Here is a 21,206-nt window from a genome sequence, read left to right on the forward strand (position 1 = left end):
TTATCATTACTCTTATGTGTTCTGACGCTCATCTGGACAACTGTAGTTGGCGCACGGCACTCAAATTAAGTCAATTCTGTTATTCTGTTGCCCTGTTTAGCCAAATCTATTGATACTGTATCATTTACTGTTATTAAAAGAGGCATTGCTTTCACACAAGTTGTGGTAACCATTCAATATACAGTATACCTTATCACTATTTAGTCACCAACACTAGTATTTGTTGTTTTTATCACCCATGGCTGTCAACACTCAACATAAGGATTAACCTCATCTGAAAAGTGAATAATATTTTTCCATTTTTGTTTCTCTTTTTTCTATTTCGGATGTTATCAGTGCTGATTTTAAAATGTTATGGCTTGTTGTCAGTCAAAAACAGTTCAATTCAGATTAGAGACCAGATCAAATCCCTAAAATCCAATCTGCTTTTAAAAGTTCTCCTGACTTGCCAGCTTTTACATTTACAGCATTTGGCTGACGCTCTTATCCAGAGCAACTTACAATTTGATCATTTTACGCAGGTAGGCCAAGGTGGTGTTAGGAGTCTTGCCAAGGACCCTTATTGGCATAGTGTAGGATGCTTGCCCTGGTTGGGGATTGAACCCCAGTCTACAGTGCAGAAGGCAAAGTTGTTAACTACTACACTAACCAACCACCAGCTTTTGCATCTGATCCATAAAGCAAGGCCCTACCACTGAAAAAGTGTAGGCTGTAGATTCGTCTACCTGTTCTCAGCATGACAAGAAATCAGAGAGACCACCATCCGACCCCTGGGACGTCATCCATCACCATAGCCTTTAGCCTCACTTATCAGCTCTGTCAGCTCCATAGCCAAGTATCTACATCCATCACCTCCCGTAACAACACAGCCAGGAGGTCAGATGGGGAAGCTCACACAGCGAGAGCTGTTTCTCTCATCATTTTCAAACAACAGCAAACAACCCAGCACCAAATCCCTTTTCACCACCCTCAGTACTCAATGAAGGTAATGAAACCGTAGAAGCCGAAGCCTTTGAAAGCTTTGTGGCTTATGCATTGGAGGAACATGAGCTTGACAGCAGCCTGTCAATTTTTGGACTAAGACTCCACAGCATGTCAGTTGAAGCCCTCCTGTTAAAAGCTGACCCCTCTGGTGTTTTACTACATAAGCAGATTGCATGTTCTTTCACTCTTTGTGTCAGCACTAGTCAGCCTCAGGACACTCATTTAATTTAAATACCAGCATTTCCCCAGGACTGGTTTTATCAGTCAGTACAATCTTAAAGTGCAATTGGCCCTGTACTAATTCCCTGTCTTTCCTCTAAGGATATACAACGCAAGAGTTTCAGACACCATAGTTACTGAAAGTTGAAAGTCCAACAGTCCAAAACTGAACTTTTTACAATGTTTTAAAATCGGCTGTGGCAGAACAACATGCACAAGTGAACTGTTGTTTCAGTTCTTGTAAAACCAGTGAATGCAAAAAAAAAATATGCATCACTACTATTTCTATGAAGGCCAGGACTGATTATCTTTCCATTTCATACCTCTAGCGCTGCCTCAGACTCCTCCAATGAAGCCTGCAGTTCTTCTTTTTCCATCTCAATCTTCTTTTTCATTTTCTGGAGCTCATGGACACTCTTGCCCCCATCCGAAAGCTGGTCAGTAAGATCAGCAATTTCCTCTGAAATGACATCATTATTCTGTAGAACTACACAATAGCCTCTGCCTGTAGTGCAATAAAACCCCTGGACTACATTTCTGTCTGAGTGCAAACCTGGTCCAGGTTTTCACGCCATGCCTTTCTCATTCATTGAGAAATTTTACAGAGTCAGCTTGTTTCTGATCTTGGCTCCAATCTCTGTACTTCAACTAATTATAGCTTTTTCTTAGAACCGCAGTCATAAAAAGGAAAGATTAAGATTGACATTTTGCGGTCTAAATCCCTCATAATGCTAGCTCAGTTGTATTGTAATTAGTGCTTATGTGGGTGAAGTGAGTCATATGTTTGCATGGATTTGGGCTGTCATTCTGCAGAATAGCTGCATCATGCATCTTTCAGTTGACCAACTGTAACCAGTTTAAAATAAACAAATGCACGTTGCATGGCAAAAATGATAGAATGGAAAAATTTGACAACTATTTTTAATAAACAAATGCAATGTGCATGTGAAGTACAGTAAAATAACAAATATGGTAGAGTAGATGAGAATATTTTGACTGCGTGAGTGTTTCAGTAGCTGTTGATGGATCCCTCTCCTCCTTAGCATAACCTGGCGCTTACATATAGCACAAATTGGTCTAGAAACTGCTGTGAGAAACTATATTTTGTTTGCGTTAAAATATTTCCAAGGTGAAAGGGAATATGGTTGCAACCCAACATATGCATTTAAAAGCAGTTCTGAAACTTGAATACAGTTAGACTTTCCGTTTGGGTCATATATATATTTTATATATATTTTAGGGGGCAGTCGTGAGCTGGAGGTTAGGGAACTGGCCCTGTGACCGGAAGGTTGTCGGTTTGATCCCCAGGGCCGACAGTCCACGACTGAGGTGTCCTTGAGCAAAACACCTAACCCCCAACTGCTCCCCGGGCACTGTGGATAGGGCTGCCCACCGCTCTGGGCAAGTGTGCTCACTGCCCCTAGTGTGTGTGTGCTCGCTAGTGTGTATGTGGTGTTTCACTTCACAGATGGGTTAAATGCAGAGGTGGAATTTCCCCGGTTGTGGGATCAAAAAAAATATCACTTACTTATATGAAAACTCAAGAAAAATTCAATTTTTACTATAATGCTAATTTCTGCGAGCCCCCAAATGGGATTTCTAATACTATGTTAGCAATAAGCTAACACTAGCGTACACAAACCTTTTTAGCCACTCCGTAGCAAACACTGACATTAACATCCATATGTTATGTTTGAGGCTTGTAACTGACATTATCATACATTTCAGCTTGTATGTTGCATCTTTACAGTGACTACACTTCAGAACCCAGACATAGAACCGCAGTCACCACTTTCTAGATTTCTAGAAAAATGACTGAAACCTGGTTAGACTATGGCTCCTGTTCACAGTCAGTGATGCTTCTAGGGTTATAGTGAAATGTTTTTCTTACAAACTTGGTCCCACCTATTGTAAATCAAAATGTGATTGGTTGATTCTACTAGCTATTTATGTTGGTGGTTGTCAAACACGTAAGGCCTTCTGTTCAGTCCTGAAGTCCTAACCAATGGTTGAACATGCTTGATTGTATTTACCTAGGTCCCATGGGGAAAAGAAATAAAACTGGACAATTTTCCTTTGCTAATTTAATATATTAACTCCTTTGTTTCCAACCAGAAGTCAACAATCAAATAAGTGTTACAATACAACAAACAGGATGATCAAATTAAATAAAAATGAAAGATTAAAGACGTTTTTTAGAATTACTGGCCTGTAAGACCCTGAGGGTCCCCTGCAAATTTACAGCTATGCTACTGTTGCTAACAGTGAATGGTATCGTATAGCTACCAGTTAGCATTATGCCAATGACATCAATTAGTGGTTGCTAACTTCTTTTCAACAACATTAGCCTGATGAGGTATTCATTAGAGGGTTTAAAGACTGTGTCTATGTGTGTGTGTTTTTGTGTGTGTTTTACCCTGGAAGGCCTTGTTCTCCCTGCGTAAAGCGTCACTCTGCTCCACAGCCTCTTCATAGGCTGTTTTGAGTTTGAAAAGCTCAGTAGCATGTTGCCTGCTCTCTTTCTGACAGCTCTCCACCTCAGTCACAAGCTCTTCACACTTCTGCCTCCAGTCTCCCAGCTGTTTGTCCAGCATGCGCTGTTTCTTGTCCAGCACCGCTGCTGCATTGTTGGCCTGCATCACAACCCGAAGCATACAATCAGACTGATACAGGCATTAAAAAACCTCACTGCTGTCTGCCAGATCCATTAGCTAATTATGACCGAAAGCATGTTGATCTGATAAAATCCTATCAGTACGTAGATAATTACACTAAATATGTAGTAATAGTGTTCTTTACCTTCTCCAGATCCACACAGAGCTCCTCCACTTCCTCCTGAAGTCTCTGCTTGGTTTTCTCTAGGCTGGAGCACTTGGCCTGCGTGGCCTCCACTGACTCTTCAGCCTCCTGCAGCCGAGCCAACAGCTTCTTCCTGCAACACATGCCAGAGATTCTTCAGTTTGTATAGGCCCCCACATAACGCTTTGACCAGTTACTTGACTGTTTGAGAGAGAACCTTCACTGTGTTTGACTGTGCCTGTCAGTTTGATTGAATGTGGCATGTACACTCACTGCCACTTTATCACACAACTACATCTGTAGGTGTACAGTTGGAGACTACAGTTCACATGTTTTCATGGAGTATTTGTATTATTCTCTAATCCTTCATCAGTGATCCGTTTCTGTCCACTGGAGCTGCTCTTGGTTGGATATTTTTGGTTGCACCACCATAGTAGTGACATTGAGGTGTGTCAAATTCTGCCACTACAGTGTTGGTGTCATTGTTGTACTGAGAATGGTCCTCTAACCAAATCATATCTGGTCAGTGGTGGTACCTTTCCAGTGATGGTCAGGGTAGAGGGGGCTGATAAACTGTACGCAGTGGCTTACTCGTTTCATGGGCTTTTTTACTTCTTGTCATATAATTAGAAATTTGCGGTCGTGCATTTTATTTTATTGTTTGATGTACAAATGTTGACGTTTAAGTGGCCTTGTCATCCAACCAGCATTGCTAATGGTTGTTTCTTTCACTTTTACTTACTAGGTTTAGCTTAACAAAGGCATTTGAAGCTTATAATACATTACATATATATATATATATATATATATATATATATATATATATATATATATATATATTTTTTTTTTTTTTTTTTTGCTTCATACATTGCAGTTTTACAATTTTAGATTATTGGCAACTACTACTAGAGTTGCTCGCTTTAACACAGGCACATTAGTCACGTACATGTTGGCTGCCAGCTGTAGTCTTCACATGTTTGCGTGTAAAGTTTTACAGGGGACGTGAGGCAATGACGTGCTAACTTGAAGGCGATCATCAATCAGACATTGTTGGCTTGATGTGTCCTGGGCTGTAAACCGTGCACCTCATGAGCGAGCAGTTAGTGGGTAGGGCTACACGCAGTTTGTATGATGAGCTGCAGTCTTAGTAAATCGAACATTCATTTCAGGTGCACTGTGTGTGCACATTGAGGTCACTTCAACGTTTTATGCTGTGTATGCGCTTGTACATATATCTGGCCCAGTATATTTCACACTTGGGTTTGCACAGTATATCCAATTATGTGTATGTTATTTAAGTGAGATGTAATGCGATTCACACTTGGCCTCCTCCAGTTCGTCGCTGTGTTGGATGGTGTCAGCTTCGTGGCGGCTCCTCCAGTGTGTGACATCACTGTTGAGTTTGGAGACGAGGCGCTGCAGCTCCAGTTTGCTCTCCTGCTCCTCCTCTAGCTGCTCCTTCAACACTTCACACTCCTGTCTCACTGCCATCAAACTGCTGCTCAGCGCTGCTTTAACCTATCACATAACACAAATACCTCAAACTTCTGTGATAGGTTAATATGTATCAGCCAGAGCCTTATACTACTTTGTACTACACTGAGTTTAGAAGACACACAGACGCAGTGTATAACTGTTATACTCCCACTTTGTTAAATATGGACTATTGTTTAACACTTAAAGCAGTGATCACCAACCCTCCTTCTGGACATCAACCATCCTGCCGGTATCACATCTAACTCAAATCTAACAAACCTCATTCAGCTAATCAAAATCTTCTGAAGGCAATAATGTTCAGGTGGAGTCTATTAGGATGGAATCTCTGCAGGAAGGCAGATTCCCAGAAGAAAGGTTGGTGACCACTGCAACAAAATTCTGCATGTCTGAAAAAATTGAGTACTGTGATATTGTGATATCAAGTACTACAGAGTATTGTGCAACAGCCAGAGACCACCCTTTATTTGTTCCATGTTAAGTCAAAATAGCCATTTAGTACAGCTGCTTAAATTTTTCAGAAGATATTTCTGAGGAGTTAAGATATAAGATAATCTACTCATATAAGCTGGGAAAAGCTAAAGGACATTAAGTGCAAAAATAGAAGTTTCCAGAAGTGGAACATTATTTTTACAAAATAATGATCATTTTTAGAGAATAGAGAAAATTAGACTACTAACAACCCTACAAGACCAGGTAGACCACCAAAATGGAAGATTATCATCTGACAAATAATGTTTAAAGCTTTCCTCTTTGAGAGAGAGGAGAAAGTCAAGCTTTTGCTTTAAACCTGAAAAATCTTCCAAGTGTTTCTTGTCAGTCCTTCCACTGTCATAAGTTAATGCACTGGTTCTAGCTGTAAACAAGCCTTTACTGAAAGAAGAACATCAGACAAAGACACTGCTGGCATCGGCTAAACTAAGGACTGTCAATCCCAGCGTCCAGACCTCAACATCACTGAATGTGTTTAGGATTACTGAGATTGTGAGAAGCAGAAAATGCAACCAATTTTAAGACGGAACACAAGCATTTTTTTTCTGATGCTGAAAAACGAAACTAGGTTCTTAGTGACAAAATTAAACATATGTTTTTTGGAACCCACCAACAGGGTGTTGGTCTTATTTTTTCTTTTTATTATTGTTATTGCTGTCAGTACCTTTTATTAGCTTAGTAATGTTATACACACCTTGACCTCCTCATCAAACTGCTTCTTCAGCTCCTCATGTTGGGTCAGCAGCAGAGTTTTAGAGCGGCTCATCTGGCTGTACTTGTTCTCTGTATCTTCCAGCTGCCTACTCAGTTCATTATTTTCAGCTGTAGGATGGGACAGCAACAAACACCCATTACTAATCATCACTTCTTTGATAAGACTAGGTATTATTAATTAGATCACATGAACGCTCTCTTTTTATTGTTTGAGGAACTATTTTGCAAGATGTTTCCTGAAGATACTTAATTGAGGAGTTCATAAAATATTAATAACATACACGGCTAGCTAGTTAATTCTGTAGACATTTATTCAAGATGCTTTAAGGCTTATGGTTTTATAACTGTAATTTTTTATGACACATGCAAATGATGTGTTTAAAAAAATTGTTCCCATACTTATAATAGAAGCCAGAGGGCAGCTGCTTCAGCAACTTAAGCTGGCAAATGAAACCACAGTTGTTCACTGATTAAAAATTCAGGTGAACATTCCTTTTCATGCAGTTTTTCCCATACCTGTCAGTCTGTTCTTTGCCCCAGTCACCTCAGTAAGGGCTTTCTGCACATCTTCATTCCTGGAGTTGGCCTCAGACAGCAAATCCTCCAGTTTCTTCAGCTGTGCATCAGTGGATGCCTGGTATTACACATGATCATAAAGCGCAACGTTAGCTTTGATCAATGTGCTTGGAATTCTCTTGCTGGGGCTGCGTGACCTGCCCCTGCCACACAAAGTTAATGAGAGGCTTAGACTGGGATCAGACACAGAACACTTTTGTCCTCCATCATTGCTCTGCTGTCTTACACTAAGTGAAAATGTGAACTAAAACCCACGGTAGTGAGTCACAAACCAAGGAGAGAGTGAGAGACAACCTCAAAAACCACCTTTAAACTTTGGATTTGTTATAATCAGAAACTTAGGATTTTGTTTGGATTTGTTAAATCCATAAGTTTAAAAATGAATTAGGTTAAAAAAGTTAATTTAATGTTATTTCTTCACTTCTTTGTATTATTATTCTAAGGTCAAAATATTATTATTATTATTATTATTATTATTATTATTATCATTTGTTATTTCTTCACTTCTTTGTATTATTGTTCTATGGTCAAAATATTATTATTATTATTATTATTATTATTATTACTATTATTATTATTATCATCGTCATTCTTTGGAAACACTATTCCCCCTACAGCTTTCACTCTAGAACCATGAAGCTTCATCATACAAGTATTCTAGCAACACATTAGCAACCACCTGGGACATTATTGCAATGGCTTAGCAACACCTTAGCATAAACCTGGGATACTATAGCAAAGGCATAGCAACACAACTTTGTAACTACCTGGAATACCATAGCAACAGCTGAGCCAAAAACGTTTGATACCAAAGCAATGACTTGGCAACACTTTAGCAACCACCAGGGGTACCATGGCAATGGCTCAGCAATACCTCAGCTACCACCTGGGATACCATAGCAACTGCTTAGTGACACCTTAACATCCACCTGAAATAACAGCAACAGCCTAGAAACACCTTAGCAACCACCTGGGATACTATAGAAACTGCCTAGCAACACCTACACTGAAATGACTCTATAACATACATCACATTTTGGAAGATTGTTGAGTGATTTACTTTGGACCAGAGGGATTTATTTTCAGTATTAACATGACTTTTAAAATCTGACCTTTGCCTTTTGAAGAGTTTCCAGAGAGGCTGCCAGGTCGTCCACCTCCAGCCTCAGGTTCTGCTTCTCCTTCTCCAGTTTGGCCCGAGTCCTCTGCAGACCCTCACACTGCTCACTTAGTTCAGCCAGGGTGTCACCGTGACGCTTCCGCAAAGCCGCCGCCATCGTTTCAGCCTGGACGGAGGACTCCTCCAGGTCCCGCCTCAGCCTCTGCAGCTCTGCCTCACGTTTCTTATTCATCTCCATCTATACAGTGTTTAAATCAGTACTAGTATAGCTCTGGTACAAAGTAGATGTGTAAAGGCAATTCTGTGTTTACTTGGAAAAGATCCAAAAGATGCTGAAGCAGCTGTCCATTAGCTTTTACTGTAAATGTGCTTTGAGCCGATGAGTTTACAGAGAAAACATGTCAAAATTATTGCCTGTGGTAAATGACCATATTCTACAAATACTAGCACACAGAGATTAGATTGAAAATGCTGGAGTGTTCCTAGTGCAAGCAAAGCCTATTACTGTACCTGAGAGGCTGTAGCACCTCCTGCCTCTTCCAGCCGGTCTGTCAGATCGTCCAGTTCTCGGGTCAGGTCAGCCCGCTGCTTCTCCACCTCAGAAAAAGCATAAACATTCAGTGAGCAGATGTAAACTTCATCAAGAAGTTGTTACTGAGAAACAGACAAAAAGGAAGAAAACATGCAAATCAAACAAAGAAGCTGCTGGTGTCCTCAAAATAATGGAATGACCACCCCAGAGTCCAAACCTCAACATCACTGAATGTGTTTGGGTTTACTGGATTGTGAGAAGCAGAAAATGCAACCACGGAAGGATGGAAAAATATCCCTGTAGATTTCTTTGAAAAACTGAAAGCAAGCCCCCTGAAAAGAATGGAAGCTGTAAAAGGCAAAGGATGGCCACAATAAATATTGAAGTTATCGATAATATATTTAGATGTTGAGACTGCTGTGTAACTTTCTGTTAAATCGGTTTTCTGATTTTTTTTCCCCTGATGCTGTAAAATAATCTTCAAGGCCGTTTGGCTAGAAATGAAACAAATGAGTGTTCTCTGACTCCTGCACAATGTATATTAAAATGATGAAACAAGTACATTTCTGTGTTTGAATGGTTCCAACTTCTGCTGTATCTCACTGCTCTATAGAGAGTCTCATTATCCCAACTGCGTGCACATTCAAAGGGTGGACTTGTCAGCAATGGATTACGTTGAGCATGTGCACGTGTGCTTGAGACACTGAGGTGTTTTAGAAGAGTTAGACAAACACCTTATGGAGCCCCTCAGACAAGCCAGTGACACAGAGAGAGAGAGAGAGATTCCAGAGGGCCAAGATTATGGTTATTGAGGGACACACAGAGGAGATGGTCTGGCTCAGGCAGAGTAAAAGTGCTGCTGGTGACAGATGTGAGGATGTCATTAGGGCCTCACCATAACACGTTGTTTGTTTTGTGGGGAGGTTTAAGCCACAGGAATGCCAGTGCTGTGCTTACTCATGGACAAAGTGCTTTTCATAACACAAGAAGTGCAGTTTAGGGAAAAAAAATCTGACCTATTTTTACCCAATACTAGATGATTACCAGAGATGAAAAAAGTACAAAGAAATGCATATGGTTAAAGTTTACTGAGTCAAAACTGTATCATACTGTGTCCTGTATAGAGCCAAAAATGTCCTTTATTGTATAGTATCTTGTACATCCTGTTGTGTAAAGTCTTTAATATAGTATCGACAATTAACCACATGCATATAAAAGCAAAAAACAAATGTTTTAACAAATTAATTTTAACAAATTAAATCTTTTCTTTGTTGGATAATCCAGGCACTATTTGGCATTATTCACACAAAATAGATTAGCAATTCCATGGACAGTTTTATACTGATATGAATTTGGTGAGCTGTTTTAATGAAAACAGATAACTAAAATGTAAAGCAACTGGTCAAAAACAGAACAATCTAAACGACAAGTCTAAATGAAAATGTACTGGATTAAAATGAAAGGAAAGTACTCAATTTCAGTAACACTTGAATTAAAGTAGAAAACTCTTAAATAATAATACTTGAATACAATACTCAAGTACAATTATTTGAGTATTTTCCACCCTTGTTGATTATGAAAACAGTGCTGTACATGGTCATGATCCAGCCCATTATGTACAGTGTGGAATTCGGATCTACAGGGGCTCTGCAAAATAACAAAAACACAGTGGGATACTAATTGGCCATTTTATCAGAAACACCTACTATATGGGTGTACTTCATAGATTTATACTTACTGACTATAGCCCCTCTGTTGCAACCATCAATGGACTAGACCACCATAGGACCGTTGTTTCATTATTCATTATTTCCCTATTACAACTTCTGATACTGCTAATATTTAGTCCGTAGTTCTGGTATACTAATATAGGCTTAAGAATGATATCTCTGATGATAACAAAGCTAATATCAAATTTCATTGAGCTGTTGCAGCACCACCTTCCCAGTCAAATGCACCCAGTACGAAAGACTCTACACCTAAACACACATTATGGCAATATTCATTTTCAGCGCATGAGGCGAAGCTCTAATTAAGAATGAACCAACTTTAGTGCTGTGCAGCAGATGGTCATTAAATGAACAAACAAGAAAATAGCTTGCTCTGGAATACATAAAAGCATATCTTAAAATGAAATGAGACCACCCTTTTATTTTAAAGCTGTTTAAGAGCCATTGTAAATGCCCACTGAACTGTGTGAGCTAATGGAAAATGGATGGCAATTAGTTCAGTAGAGCGCTCAGAGGAGACTGATAAGGTAGAGCAGTGTGGTGCTTCACAGCAGGGCAGTTAAAGAGGAAGACGGTGGCTGGTGCTGTGACCTGCATGCCCTTTGGGTCGTAAACCGATGCTGATAAAGTGAAAACAGCTTGGGTCAGTTTCAGTTGACCCCCTCGAGAGAATTCATCCTGCAGGCTTGGACAAGATCAAATCCTGTTCATGACATCTGAAGGGTCATAAGTTGACCCCATCACTAGCACAATGCATCAGCGTGTCACTGTGTCAACAACTGCTTAAGTTTACTTGTCTGGCAATCAGTTTCTCTTTTGCTAAGTAGTTCATGTCAAGAAGTGAGATTGCTTATCATCCACCAAAACCAACAATGGAGTTAAAACTGTTAGGAGTGGACAATATGGTAAAAATATAAAATCATAATATGTATTTTATGATACAATACACATATTACATATTCAATATTTTGTTTACTTCTGAGATTTCATAAGTTGGAAAAGACACAATGCACTATTACCGCCACCTGTTAAAATGCTATTAAAGCAGCACTATGTAAGATTTTTTGTTAAAATTGAAAGAAGTTGCAGAGTCAGAAGTAAAAACACACTAAAAGGGATGTCTGTGTGCTGCTGTGAGTTACCCTGTAAAGCCTGACATAATAAACAAAGTAAAAATAATATTTTACGCAGTAATGAAGGTCTCAAATACAAAATGAACAAAAATAATATTTTACGCAGTAATGAAGGTCTCAAATACAAAATGAACAAAAATAATATTTTACGCAGTAATGAAGGTCTCAAATACTAAATGAACATTATACTGATGAAGATATAATGACAATAGCAGATGATTCACTTACATCCATAGAAGACAGGTGCTTCACCAAGTTTTGACTCAGTTCTCTTTGAATACTCTTTCAGCACACAATCATTACCTTCATCTGCTCCGGAAAGAATTATGTTCTTCTGCATGTTGCATGCAATTATATATTTCCCTAAATCCTCAAATCAAATTATTTCTAATTGATTTGTAATTGTTCATATGGTAATTGTTTTTAATTTAATGCTTGTGACAGCGTTAGTTACTTTAATGTAAAAAAAAACATGTTCTGACTATTCATTTTAAACCCTTTACCTTTTACCTTTACATCCCTGAGTGTGTTTATATGTCAATACTTTTAACTTTTCATTGAAGTATACACTCACCGGCCACTTTATTAGGTACCTTGCTAGTAAAAGGTTGGTCCCCCATTTTGCCCTCAGAACTGCCTTAATTCTTCATGGCATATTTTCAACAAGGTGCTGGAAACATTTTGTTATTAGAGTTACTGTAGCCTTTCTATCATCTCGAACCAGTCGGCCCATTCTCCTCTGACCTCTCACATCAACAAGGCATTTTCGTCCACACAACTGCTGCTCACTGGATATTTTCTCTTTTTCTGATCATTGCGCTTCAGCAAGTTGTCTTGACCACCTCTACATGCCTAAATGCATTGAGTTGCGGCCTCGTGATTGGCTGATTAGCTATGTGTTAATAAGCAATTGAACAATGTACCTAATAAAGTGGCCGGTGAGTGTATTGTTTGCTCCACACTTCCACTTTTATTTGAGGAAGATGCAAAACCCATACTTTAATTTTTTAAACCATAGTCAGTGTTCTTTAAATTCTGAATATATTCACAATATGCTTAGAAAAGCTTATCATGATGTAATTTATCATCATTACAATGTCATATTGACATATCTCCCCAGATAAATGGGTGCACGGTACAAGTATTCAGGTCATAACTAAACATGTAGGTCACAAGATGCTTAGATACCTGACTATATGTCTGAAAGTCCTCTTGGAAGATATTTGAACTATAGTGGTGTCTGCACCTCAAGATTCTATCTGTGAAGGAAAACAACAGCAGGACTGTGCATGTGGCTGAGATGTGCTTGGTTAGGTCCTGAGAGAGTGGAAAATGTGTGTGTGGAGACAGGGTTAAGGCATGAGAAGATAAAGGTATGCATGTATGTACATGACTCTTTCACCCTCCATTCTGGATTAGCCTCAGTGACAGGAGGGGCAGCGCTCCATTAAGAATCCCACCCAGCACGGAGATACACTCACTCAGCCCAGAGGCACTAACCAATATAATACACATCAAGCGGCTGTGGAGAGCGTCATGTCCCACTTAAAGTTACAAAGACAGTTATGTGCAGAAACAACCTAATAAAAACGTCACCTCTAGTGATGCTAAACCGAATGGACATTTTGACATTAATTTTCACATATTTTAATGCAGTGAAAGACAGTGTTGAAGTGATGACTCAACTGAAATGAATGCAGCTCAATTCTGTGCTCTGAACCATCTACAAAATGAACTGAATTTTTGCAGCTATGTGAGAATGGCCAATAGGTTATATCATTTACAAGTTCTTCCATTTTCAAGAGATGTTTCTGAGATATAAGATAATCCACTTGCACAAAGAAGTGGAAAAGAGAGAGGACAACTCAATGCTAGGGGTTCAAATGACTGCATATTTATCAAGTAGCCGGTTCTGTGAAAATGAAATGATCTACATTTCTTACATCAAACAAAGAATCTGCTAGTGTTCTCAGAATAATAGACTTATTGGACCACCATGCTGTCTGGACCTTAACATCACTAAATGTGTTTGGGATTGCATGGATGATGAAAAGCTGAAAATGCAACAAATGTCTAAGACTGAACTTTGGAGATGTGGAAAGATTTCTTTGCAAATTTCTTTAAAAACTGTCAGAAAAGAATATAAAATAAAGGTAAAATAAAGGTAAAAGGTGGAGGCAAAAAAATTATATTATATTAATTTGTTGAGGTTTCTGTGTAATTTTCTGTTAAATGTTTTCTGCTTTTCTCTCACAGCGTAAAAAGAGTAACTTGTGCTTGTTGTTAAATAAAAAAAAAAATAAAGGGTCTCTGAATTTTTCACACATGCAGATGAAACATTTTAAAAGTTCCTGCTGCATTTCTTTTTAACATCTCCATGTAGTGCTTACAAAATTGATTTAAGAACGCAAAGGTTTTGTTAAAAAAACAAACAGTGATCTATATAAAGCAAAGGTAGTTTTTCAGCTGGAAGCACACATTCTAGGGAATATGCATTTCTCTGGCTAATTACATATATGTGCAATTTACGATTTTAATCCAAAACACTCAAATTCAGTGAATATTATTCCTCTAGCTCTACGTATGTGCAATTAAAAAAATTCGGTGTTCATATCCAGCCCTCGCTCTCTAAATAGGAAATAAACAAAGTGGTTTGGGACAAGCCACACAACATTATTCCACCATATCAGTATCAGGGGCTTTCATGATCATGCACAGGATAGGGGCAAGGGTAGGGACTAACTAAACTTCACACATTATCAAGAAGGAGAGATGTCCTGGGAAACAGCCAAAGAGGAGAACATCTGAAGAACAAAGATTGAGAAAGAAGTTCTAAGATCACACAAGTGTGTTTCAACAGTGGAGAGACCTTTGAGAGTTGACAAGGTTGAAGTTGGCTTCCTATTTGCATTTTCCCATTCCACCTTAAATTGTGCAGCAGTTCCAATCTGGCACCTCCACTCTGGTGCCTCCACTTAAATGTAACTGCTGTGCCATTTGAGGTATAACATGGAAATTCAGATAAAAATCTGAGGCACCTGAATACAGCCTAACTGCTGAACCAATTAAGGTCGAACATGATCATTCAAGCAAGAAGCTGAGACACCTGAATGTAGCTAACTGCTGCACCATTTGAGGTGGAATGGGAAACTTCAAACAAGAAGCTGAGATGCCGAAATGTAACTGCAGCATCATTTACGACGGAACAGGAAAATCTAAACAAGAAGATAAGACACCTGAATGTAACTGCTGCACCATTTAATGTGGAATGGGAGAATCTGAACAAAAAAATGAGGCATCGAAATGTAACTGCTGCATCACTTAAAGTAGAACTACAAAATTCCAAGAAGTTAACTTCAGCTTCATCTAGAGTTGAAGGGCATGAAAACAGATGAGGTGGTTGCTCTGTTTCTGCTTGAAAGGTGAGTAACATTGACATATTTTTTCATCTCTGTTTGATAGAGCCAGCAGGTGAGTATTATATGGTCTAGTTTGAAAATGTTTGTAATAGCAACTGATTAGCTTTACAGCAGCAATTGTTTGCTAACCCACAACCTTGGGTTACTGTTATTGTGTGTTTCTTTGACCTAACTAACATGTCTTGGTATTTATCCATACAATGTTTGCAAAGAGTTCTATGGCAATAAAGGTCTAAAAGAAAAGCTTGCTAGCCCAGGGTCGTTCACCTTGGCAATGCATGTCAATGAATTTGGGGGGTGGAGCATCTGAAGAAGCAGTGAAGGACGTTCAAATATCAGCAGTCATTCTACATAGTCTTACACTACATCTTTAAGTTTCACTGGGAAGATACATTAAGACAAAAACAGATAAATCATGACATCATCCTTCATCGTTAGCCTCGCTTAACTGTAGTAGAGCCTGGGGCTGAGTGGCACCCAGAATGCTTCGGGGAAATTCTGATTGACGTGAAGTGGATTTGCTCGAGGATGTCCTGTCCTCTGATGTAAAACACACTGGCTTTATTATTCCAGGTGCAAATCATTAGGAACACTCCCTACTCCTACCCTCCCATCAGAATGCCTACTCCTGCAGTACTTCTGAGTGCAAGCAGAGCCCAAACTCATGCCAGACTTCTTCCGCACAGCGTCTCACACAACGTGTCCTCCACAGTCACCCTGGTGACACCCGATAGTGCTCAAATCTGCTACAGATTAGGAACTTCAGACAAGCATATATGGAATGGTCTTCTTTTATCAGAGCTGATGTAGAGTTTTCATTTTGTGTTAGATTTTACAGAAAATACTTCTAAAATCCGTCTTTCTGCCTTGTCATGCTTTGTCTGCTTTCCATTCTATACAGCTGTATTGGTGCAGTCCAGAAATGTAAGACTGATTAAAAAGTGATTAAATGATTACTTTGTCATGACTCACACATACTCTCAAAAATGTACTTATAAGCAATCAATCACTCCTAGGTGAGGTCAAAGGTGACGTTCCAGGAGTGCTGGGTTTTGTTTTTACAGCCTTTGAAAAAAAGTCAACAGGACTCACAGCAATGATTGTGTGAGAGGGTAATAGTCCTACTACATGCCAAATGAAAAGCATAGGCTAAGCAAAAGCAAAAAGCTGAAGGAGATCATTAGAAGAGAAATATGGAGCCCTGTGCAAAACTCAAAGAGCACCCTTTCATTCATTTAATTTCCAGTTTAAATGGTCAATAAGCACCCATTATTTATTTTCAGCCTCAAGAAAAAAGCAGAAAACACATATTTAACAGACATTTACACAAATGCCTCAACAACTTGACACAATCAAATCGAATTATGACAGCTTCCTTTCTTTGCAAGGAGCTTCTTTTCAGTTTTTTTTTAAATCTGCAAGGATATGTTTGGATCCTTTGTTTTTAGTTGGTATCTTCAGTCATTTCAGTCAGTTAAGATGACTTATACTCAGTGGACATTGATATGTACTGGATTTCCAGTCCTTCTGAATGGTGAGCTGTACCAAAGGACTAAACAGTAGAAGGGTGGACAGAACACCAGTAGGTTTTTTCAGATCTGAAGTAAGAGTGGAGCTTGATTTTCTCCTCTCTATCAAAGATGAAAGCTTTAAGTAGAGTTTTTATGATGGTAACAGTTATGGTGTCTAACTGGTCTTTACGTAAGTTTTTATGTAAGTGCCTATATATACTACTTACTCAGAAATATTTCTTTAGCCATTTTAGATGGTTATGAAAGAAATTAGCAAGCAGCTGAGATGTTTTTGGGTAGTTCTTTGTGTAAATGTTAGCGTTTCTTGAAGTGGGGCTTAAAGTCATGTGTGTTGGGAAAAGCTTTTGTTAGAGGACACAGAATGTACTCGTGGTTTGAAAGATTTCAAGGATGGAAGAATTAAAGTGGCAGTAAGTGCACAAAAGTAAAGAGTGGACTAAAGAAATGCTGAAAGAATTAGGGATGATGCTTATTCTTGGAGGCTTTTTGTATAGTTTTCTGTTATATATACATTTCCTGCTTTTTATGATAATAAAAAATGGCAGTTTGGATTAGAAATTAAATAGATGAAAGGATGGCGTTGGGCCTTTACTGTAAATGCATAGGTGTAGAATTGTTGTTACAAAGTATAGAAAGGTACCTTTGCCCTCATGGCTCTCTCTGCTTCTAGTTCTTCTTCCAGTTCCTCAATGCGGACCTACAAATTGAAGAAACAAAGCAAATGAACATTGAGGATATCATGAAAACTTTTTCAGTATCATGGCATTTTCAGTATCATGGCACTTCAGTATCACGAAAGACAATTGATCAGTACCACAGGATAATGCAGTCTGGCATTTACTGTTCCAATTTGTAACTACACATAAACTTGTGTGAGCGTATTAGTCATTTCAAGCTACACTGTGCTGCACAGGCCTCAGCTTGCTCTAATTTAGAAAAGACATCTGGTAAGGAGGCTATTTTCTGTCTCCAATTTAAACATTTGGCCTATTCTAAATCAAAAACCATTTATCAACTTTGCCAAACGCAGCAGCATATTGTCTCTGAGAGTGTTTTGAATGGTTTGCTATATAAAGGCAGCACTGCTGTGGTGAAAAATTCACCCTGCTTTTAGATCTGCATGCCGGTGGCTTTTATCCCAGGTAGCAATTTAGTGTAGGAATTTGTTCGCCCACTGTTATTATCTATATCTATACCATGACCCAAACTCAGTATCTCCTCACAGGCCACCATATTAACTAGGCTTTTCATTAATTGTACTAAATATTCTCTGTTCTTTTAAATAATCTGATATTCCATTCACCTTTAAACATATAACCTTAAACAAAACCGATGATGCTGTTTTTATTTTTATGTTTATGTGTCTCATCATCACTAAAAATATTCCTGCCATCCCACTTTCAGTTCTCCTTTTTATTTTAAGGGAAAAGAAAAGCTTTCCATTTGCTTCATTTCCATAGTAATTGTATCCAGTTGTAAGATAAGGTCGCTAGTCTGAATGGCAGCATAATCATACAGTGTATAACCACAGAGGAAGAGAGAGCAGAGCAACCAGATGAAGTTCTTGTGAAAATATCACAAAGTAAATACACAGGGTCAAGTCCTTAAGGCTCCTGGCCCAGTTCTCTCCATGTAAAGCCAAATCCACATGGCAGACATTGCATTTTGCATCATTCGTCACCATTTTATTGAGCTGGTCTTTGTTAAATGTTTAGCTTCCATGTTATAATTCCTCTGAAACTGGCTGCATTATCATCAGTGTAAAAGTTAGTTTTAAAAAGTTAAAACTGGTATTAGCTTATAGCTGCTTGATATAAGATTTGGGGGTATCCTCTCTGGTGGAAATCCATTATTGCATGCAATTGTGCTTTGGACCCCTCCCCTGGGTGGATGAATCTGATGATTGCGACCATGTTAAAAGAGAACTTGATCAAAACTTGATAAATGTCTTCTGAGGTCGTAAGTGAATTATCTGCTATTATTATCATATCTTCATCAGTATCACTTTGATTTTGCATTTGAGAATTAAACATTTAATCTGACATTCTTTTTTGGTTTGTGTATGTGACGGTAATAGGCAAAGATGTATGATATGGTCCAGGATACTCCCAGCAAATCCAAACTAATGCCTCTTACTTTTAAATAACTATTTCAGGCTTTACAGGGCGACTCACAGCAGTGACATATTTTACCATGATTCAGTAATGCTACTTCTTTTACTTCACGTTTAACAAAAGCATACATGTAACAGTTTTAACTAAGTAAAATCTTTCATCATGTCTAGCCTGTGGTTGAATATAGGCTCTGTCTGCAGGCTCCCTAGTGGCCATTCCACTGGCAGAATGGAAACCAACTCAGATACTTTAACGCCTTAAAATCTCAGGCTTATTACATACTAAGACTTATTAATCAGTAACTACAGGGACTCCAATGCAAACTGGCTGAACTATTCTTAGGTTATACAAGCATGTATTCAAACTTTTGACCCTGCCCATTTTAGAGGTTAAATTAATATAATCAAAGAAAATATTTTTCACTGTAATTTGATTATTGTATTAATTAGGACACTGTTGGCTCTCTTTGTGTGAAATGTTGTGAAATGTGTAGAGCTGCTAGCTAACAATGAGGGTAGAAGGCTAAGAACCCCCTGCTATGAGAACAATTCTCAACTCTTCACAAAGATGTCTGCACTGAGACAGCAAGAGACAGCACAATGTCAGCAATAAACACATTTAAACACATAAAAATTCAAAAACATATCAATTTTGACTTCTAGCTCACCAACAAAGCTAAAAATCAAAATTTACTTCTAGTTTTGTAAATCATGCACATATATTCCACCAAAGTTATTGAGGAAAAGACAATCAACTGAAGAACCACCAAAACAGGCAGAAAATGCATTTGATGGATACAGTGAAGAGGGTTAAGCAGTCAGGACAACAGTTGCAGAACAGAAATACTAGAAAAAAGATATATACAATAGCTCTTTCAGTACTTAAGTTACACTTCCTGAGAAAAAGCAGCAGCCCCATGATTAAAATTTATGGCAGTATGGATAGGAATTAGCTCTCTCTTTCATGTCTTGCGGCACCCCTATCTCCTGTACTATCTTGTTGTGTGGGTGCAGGAAGTATCTCTGACAAGCCATATAGCTGGAGGATGTCCCATAACAGGCATGCTGACAAATTCAGAAGTGTGATAAAAGTCAATCTGCAGCATTCACACACACACACACACACACACACACACACACACACACATACACACACATGCATGCCTACACACATTAGAATGATGTATAAACACAAAACCCAAAATCAAGCGATCCAAGCAATTATACTCCAAAAGGCCTCACTCACTGCCAACAGGGTAACTCAAAGGGCTGCAGCCAGGATAGGTTTAAAAGACTGGAATTCCACAGATAAACACTAAGCAACACTAAGCTTCAGCACGTTATTAGCAAAATAAATATTTCACACCATTTTAGAAAATCAAGGTAAGCAGGGCAGAAACTCACATGCCAGCGCAGGACTTCAGCAGAGAGCACAGCCATGGCCAAGCAGCAGTCAGACAGAGTCAAACTGACACTCAGACGCTCACACGCAGCGGCTCGCTTCGCCTGCAAGTAACTCCACACCCCCTTTTGCGCTTCTCAGCAAAGCAGCGTGCTGAGCACCACTGAATAAGCATAACATTTCTAAAGGACTCATCGCAGGTACTCATCCAAATCCACTTCATGCCAGCACTCACTGTTATGTTGGAAATGATGCTGCCATGGAATGAATTAAAGGCCTATAATTAATCTGCTGTTTAGAATGTTCTTGTCTTGGTCAACATAATTACACATTCTTATGGTTATAACATCTCAGCAGTTTCAGTGCGCTCGTAACCATCATCATGGGCTATAAATTGAGAACATATGTGGAACTGCTTGATGTGTCCAAATGATATTCAATAGTGTAGGCAGTAGCAAACTAAGAACTCCACACAGAACTGGGGGGGCAAAACCATCAGATTACAAACACATTTGGCAGTGAGACAAGTAAGTGCTGAGCCTGCATCAAACATGTTTTATTCACGCAGCACCATCAATCTTCATTTGCTTTGACCTAAGTGTACCTTTTGGCCCCTGAAAACTCTCTTCTTGCTTTCTTTGTACTCAAAACCATCAAGTAAGTGCCTGCATGTGGTGGACAGAACCAGGGCTCTCGCACAAGCTGTAACTTTTACTGCCTGGTGACAGATGTTATTCCCCCAATCAGGTAAAGTACAAAATGGAGAAAATTGGACATTTTCTAGACACATTTTAGACAAAGACTTTCAGATATCCTGCGATGCGCTGAACATTGAAATTCCAGCTATAGATCATGTGTCATTAAATTTAAGAAATGAATGTTTTGCTCGCACTTAATAACAGTAAAACATTCTATACAGTACTGTGCAAAAATCAGAGACCACCATT

At 38.9% G+C, this 21,206-nt stretch overlaps 1 protein-coding gene across 3 annotated transcripts in view; it reads right to left on the reverse strand.

The window, feature by feature from the left end:
* The window catches only part of LOC108424857 (myosin-16), a 61,393-nt gene that overhangs the window by 10,549 nt on the left and 29,638 nt on the right, over nucleotides 1-21,206 (reverse strand). For 2 of the 3 annotated variants that reach the window (XM_017693120.2, XM_017693121.1), the window contains exons 7-15: nucleotides 17,385-17,441; nucleotides 8,909-8,995; nucleotides 8,391-8,636; nucleotides 7,219-7,336; nucleotides 6,683-6,810; nucleotides 5,324-5,520; nucleotides 4,003-4,135; nucleotides 3,620-3,836; nucleotides 1,527-1,663 (exon numbers count right to left, since the gene is read on the reverse strand). In XM_017693120.2, coding sequence (XP_017548609.1) covers nucleotides 1,527-1,663; nucleotides 3,620-3,836; nucleotides 4,003-4,135; nucleotides 5,324-5,520; nucleotides 6,683-6,810; nucleotides 7,219-7,336; nucleotides 8,391-8,636; nucleotides 8,909-8,995; nucleotides 17,385-17,441 — 1,320 coding nt within the window. Of the gene's footprint in view, nucleotides 1-1,526; nucleotides 1,664-3,619; nucleotides 3,837-4,002; nucleotides 4,136-5,323; nucleotides 5,521-6,682; nucleotides 6,811-7,218; nucleotides 7,337-8,390; nucleotides 8,637-8,908; nucleotides 8,996-17,384; nucleotides 17,442-20,261; nucleotides 20,315-21,206 lie in introns of those variants that run through there. The other variant, XM_017693122.1, reaches the window with a different exon arrangement.

Source organism: Pygocentrus nattereri, chromosome 13 (genome assembly GCF_015220715.1).
Source record: "Pygocentrus nattereri isolate fPygNat1 chromosome 13, fPygNat1.pri, whole genome shotgun sequence".
In the NCBI taxonomy this organism is placed as follows: domain Eukaryota; kingdom Metazoa; phylum Chordata; class Actinopteri; order Characiformes; family Serrasalmidae; genus Pygocentrus; species Pygocentrus nattereri.